Source organism: Neophocaena asiaeorientalis, unplaced genomic scaffold, assembly GCF_003031525.2.
Source record: "Neophocaena asiaeorientalis asiaeorientalis breed wild unplaced genomic scaffold, Neophocaena_asiaeorientalis_V1.1 scaffold78, whole genome shotgun sequence".
Classification (NCBI taxonomy): Eukaryota; Metazoa; Chordata; class Mammalia; order Artiodactyla; family Phocoenidae; genus Neophocaena; species Neophocaena asiaeorientalis.
The window spans coordinates 19,658,631-19,663,408 of record NW_020175018.1 but is presented as its reverse complement, the minus strand read 5'-3'; the positions used below and the strand labels follow the sequence as shown (position 1 = coordinate 19,663,408).

At 67.7% G+C, this 4,778-nt stretch overlaps 2 protein-coding genes across 4 annotated transcripts; one reads left to right on the top strand and one right to left on the bottom strand.

Moving 5' to 3' along the window:
* Positions 1-679: 679 nt before the first annotated feature.
* On the top strand, positions 680-2,496 carry CLIC3 (CLIC family member 3). Its single transcript, XM_024762434.1, is given in 6 exon segments — positions 680-761; positions 1,410-1,557; positions 1,559-1,614; positions 1,667-1,820; positions 1,941-2,047; positions 2,105-2,496. Coding segments are annotated over 6 exon segments (939 nt in total).
* Positions 2,497-3,153: 657 nt separating this feature from the next.
* PAXX (PAXX non-homologous end joining factor) lies at positions 3,154-4,766 on the bottom strand. Of its 3 annotated transcripts, none has more exons than XM_024762242.1 (7): positions 4,554-4,766; positions 4,422-4,482; positions 4,131-4,180; positions 3,846-4,036; positions 3,698-3,769; positions 3,459-3,543; positions 3,154-3,355 (listed from the first exon to the last, which is right to left on the bottom strand). In XM_024762242.1, exons 1-7 carry the CDS (start codon positions 4,676-4,678, stop codon positions 3,337-3,339), a joined length of 603 nt encoding a protein of 200 aa, XP_024618010.1. In that variant the 5' UTR covers positions 4,679-4,766; the 3' UTR covers positions 3,154-3,336. The 3 variants fall into 3 exon arrangements, with proteins under 3 accessions (XP_024618010.1, XP_024618009.1, XP_024618011.1); XM_024762241.1 differs by having other exon boundaries at positions 3,154-3,359; positions 4,554-4,749; XM_024762243.1 differs by lacking the exon at positions 4,131-4,180 and having other exon boundaries at positions 3,154-3,359; positions 3,846-3,996; positions 4,554-4,751.
* Between the last annotated feature and the right edge of the window lie 12 nt (positions 4,767-4,778).

Sequence of the window (4,778 nt, the reverse complement as noted above, 5' to 3'; positions counted from 1 at the left end):
TGGGGTGGGGGGAGGTCCCCATGGCTCAGAAGATTGTGGCTTCTAACCCCAAGCGTTCTTTCTTTTAAAGGTTAAGAGCAGGGAGAAACCCGCCCTGAGCCCACAACGGAGGGGCAGGGGTGTGGGGTCGGCCGGGTAAAGACACCTGAGCCCGGCCTGTCCCCCTTGGGCACGTTTGGAATGTGGGCCCTGCCCTGGGTTGCGGGGGCGGGCTGTATCTAACGGAGATCAGTAGGTGGGAGGGGGGCGTCCCTCCCAAGGATTTATCACTCCTGTAGTGCCCCGGTCGGCAGATGCGGAAACAGGCTGTGGCCGGGCTGTTCATCTCCCTCCCGCTCCTCGGCTCTCTGGGCTGGGAACCCGCACAGGCGGCGGGGGTGTCCACTGCAGGGGGGGCTGTTGGGCTCACGGTGGGGGTGGCCCTGCTCCAGAGCTGCCCCCTCCCAGGTCGGCACCCCGATTGCCAGTGCACTGGCCGCCTCCACCACTCCGCCCCCCAAGCCGTGGCGCCCCCGGTCCAGCTCCGGGCACTCCGTTCTCCACGGTCACACCCTCACGCGGGCACTGAGCCCTGGCTGCCTGTGCGCCACCTAGGTGACTCCACAGGCTGGGCTCCCGGGCCGGGGAGGGCGGGGCGCTCGGGGAACCTTAAAGGGAGCTCCGCTCGAAGCTCCCCACCATGGCTGAGACCGCCAAGCTCCGGCTGTTTGTCAAGGTGCCGGGCTGGCCGGGCTGCAGGGAGGTGTGGGGAGGGCTGAAGGGTGGGTCTCTGCGGCAGGGTCTGCACCCCTTGCCCTGCGCTAGGCTCCGGCTGTCCTTTGGAGGCTGCGTAGGTGGGGGCGGCAAGGGGGGTAGCGCCGGTGAACCATTCCCAAAGGGCTTGGGGTGGCCTCACCCTGACTCCCAGCCTTGACTCCCAGGCACAGCCCAGCCCTCCTGAAGGAAAAACCCCTGGGGGGCGGGCACGTAGCAGGCAGGGAGCAGTGGCCAAGGCCCGGTGGAGGCTGGGGTCAATGCAGCAGAAGAGGGGCTGTGCTAGGCAGCCCTCCGTGCCTAGATCTGCCGACCCCAGTGAGGGGCTGCCAGGGCCTGGCCTCCTCCCACCCTTGAAGACCGGGGCAGCGAGGTACCCGGTGCAGCAAGGTGAATCACTCCGGAAGGCTCACTTGTCCCACCCCACCCTTGCAACCAGCCTGCAGGCCCTGGTGCCCAGGGGCCTGGCCTCAGCCCAGGCTCTGAAGATAAGGGCCGAGGGACCAAGCTCCAGAGCCAGGCTCCTGCCTCTGCACCCCTCACCCCGGTGCCCTGGCCCAGCCTCCAGGCTCTCAGCAGCGCTGCAGCCCTCCCCGCCTCCCAGGGACCGAGTGAAGGGCCCTCGCGGCCGCTTGTCCAGGCCATGCCCAACTGAGTTGGAGCCCTAGCCTTGCTCCAACCTCTTGGCAGTGGGAGGCCGCGGGGCTCCTGGGTGTGCTCCCTGCTCCGACGCCCCTCTACGCCTCCCATCAAGGCGAGCGAGGACGGCGAGAGCGTGGGTCACCGCCCCTCTTGTCAGAGGCCCCACGATCCTGCTTCTCAAGGGCGTGTCCTTCACACTCGCCACCGTGGACCCCGCAGGTGAGCCCCTGCCCCGGGAACCCCTTGCTGGCTCTGGCCCTCCTTGGGCCAGCCGCTTGCACCCTGCCTTGTGCCCACAGGTCCCCAGATGTGCTGAAAGACTTTGCCCCGGGTTCGCAGCTGCCCGTCCTGCTGTATGACGGCGACGCCAAAACGGACACGCTGCAGATTGAGGAGTTTCTGGAGGAGACGCTGGGCCCCCCAGAGTGAGGGCCCGGTGCGGAGGGAGGGGCAAGATGGGGCCCTCAGGCAGGACACTCCCAGGACAGAGCCCGGGGCCCCGCAGGGGGCAGCAAGGGTCTGACCCAAAACCCCTCCACCCTCAGATTCCCCAGCCTAGCGCCCAGATACAGGGAGTCCACCGCGGCGGGCAGTGACGTCTTTCACAAATTCTCCGCCTTCATCAAGAACCCGGTGCCTGCGCTGGACAATGGTGAGGAGGGTCCGGAGACACGGCGAGGCTGGGGGGAGTGGCGCTCCCCGCCCCCAGCCCTGTAGCAGCATCTGCTGTGCGCCCTCGCCAAGCTGGACAGCTACCTGCGCGCACCCCTGGAGCCGCAGCTGCGCGAGTCACGCCACCGCCTTGTGGACGGCGACCAGCTCACGCTGGCCGATTGCGGGCTGCTGCCCAAGCTGCACATCGTGAACGGGAGCGCCGGGCCGGGCGGGGCAAGGCGGGGCGGGGCGGACCCTCGAGGAGACCCCGACCGCGCCCCTCGCCCGCAGACAGTGTGCGTGCACTTCCGCCAGGCGCCCATCCCCTCTGAGCTGCGTGGCGTCCGCCGCTACCCGGACAACGCCCTGCAGGAGGAGTTCAACTACACGTGCCCACACAACGCCGAGATCCTGGCGGCCTACCGGCCCGCCGTGCGCCCCCGCTAGCGCGCCCGCCTTCCCCACCACCCGCCCGTTCCTCTGCAGCCCCAGAAAGGCATCTCTGCCTCAGTGAGCAGGTACGGACATACGAGGACCAGAAGCCCCGCAATTTCTGCCACCCCCAAACTCCCACCGTGAGACATTCAGCTCCAGATGACAGACAGGAAGGACCGGCAGAGAACCCCAGTGGGCGGCGCACGGTCCATACCCCCACTCCTCTGGGATGGCGGGACTGGATTGTACTCCCAAACCAGTCAGGCCAGGGTGGGGCGGCAGGATGGCTGGGGAGGGTGGGGAACAGAGCCCCGTCTGGGCAACTCGGGTCTCCAGGCTGGAGGGCGGGCCCACATTCCTCAGCTCTGCCCCAGGTGGCAGGCAGGCCACCCCCATCTCCCTGGTCATCACGTGGGGTTTGCATCAGGGAGGCGTGTGCCCGGAGGGACAAGAGCAGAGTTCTAGCCTCTCAGAGCCCCAGCCCCACCTCACACAACCTTCTTGGCTCCTGGGCTGGCCAGGCAGGGACAGCTGGGCAGGTGGGGAGAGCCGGGCAGCTCCACCGTGGAGCGCAGAGCCTGATGCGGCCCCACGCCCAGACCGCAAGCCTGGCAATCCCCGAACCCTCTCCTGGAGCCAGCCCCCAGGAACCAGAGCCTGGCCCTGACCTCTGTAACCTCCGCCAGGTGAAGATGTTTATTTGATGGGGAAGGGGCTGGAGGAGCAGGCCTGTTCCTGCCCGGCAGCGGGATGGGCAGGTGCCAGCGGGAGGGTCCCAGGGGCTGCCCCTCCCCTGGCAAGCAGCCTCCCGACGGTCACACTTTTTGCTGCACCTTCAGGGGTCGTCGAAGTCTACACCACCAGCTGGTTTCTTGCTGGGAAAGAAGAGGGAATGACACCATGGGGGTGTGGATGGGCGGGCAGGGTCCAGGGATGGACCCTGGGCACAAGAGGGAGGGGGAGTGGGTGGGCACCTCTTGAAGCCAGGGTTGATGAGAGACTCTCCCGGACACCGCCTCTTGACCCCAGGTCCAGGGCCACCTCTCTGAGGATCCAGGTCTGGGGAAAAGAGGATGAGGGAGGGGGGCTCCCGAATCTAGCAGGATGCCAGAGCCACAACCCCTTCTCCACACAGACAGATCCTCTCTGGAGCCTGAGGCTTGTTCTGGGGAAACTGAGTCACCCAACCCAAGTCACAGGTGACAGGCCTCACCTGGTAAGAAGAGCGGAGGGCCCACCTGCCGGGAGCTCTTCCTGGGGCTGGTGGCCGTCTCCTCTGCAGCAGCTGGAGAGAAAGCAGGAATGGAGGCCCCAGCAGGGGGACCCCAGTGAGAGCGTGAGATGCCTACCCCCCACCCTACCTGCCAGCTGCCGCTCCAAGCTGCACACGCGCTCTGCCAGGCCCAGTGTCAGTGCCTGCAACCTGGAGGCTGCCTCTGGGCCCGGCACCTTGGAGAGGTCAAATTCCAGCGCAGAGGGCCCCCCTGAAAGGGTCAGGGATGCTCTGTCCTCCTGCAGAGTGAGAGTCACAGCTTGCTGCCGGCAGGCTGCCCTGGGAAAGGAGGCGGTCTGAGCGCTGTGACCAGACCCACTCGCCACTCGCTCCCCATCCCACCTGCCCCCCCTGCCCCCGCTCAGGGGCTCACCTGAAGCGGGGGGTGATGTCTTCAGCCGCACTCAGGCCAAAACGGGCTTTCTACAGGGCACAGGGACTGGTCACCAGGTGCCTGACACCCTAGGACTACTGGGGACACCCCAAACCTGCCCGACCCAGAGCAGCCCGGGACCAATCTTAGGACTACAGCTACAGAGCCGTGGGAAGGGTGTCTTGACCCTTCCGGGGAATCCCAGGCCGCCCCCTTCGATCCCACACGTGGTCCGCGCTGCGGGCGTGGGGTGCTGGAGGCTGCCGGCCGCCCAGGAGCCCTGTTACCCACGAGGGCCGCCAGGCTGTCCGGCGTGAAGCAGGTGCTCCAAAGCTCCGCGGCGTCCGTCACACTGCAGGGGAGGGGCTGTCAGGCAGGACCGCCCGCAGAGCTGCCCGCAGCCCTGCGGACCCCGCTACTCACTAGAGGTTGAAGCCGCCGCGTTCCCACGTCCCACTGCCCTCCCCCTCGCAGTAACACACGAAGCGCGGGGGTCCGGGGCCGGGCGGCAGCGTGCAGAGCGGCGGCGACAGTGGCGGCGGAACCATGGCACCTCGGCAGGCGGAGGGACCGGGCGGATCCAGGGCCGCCTCGGGACCTAGGGCGCCTGCGCGGGCGGAAGGCTTCCGGAGCGGTGACGGGGCCCGT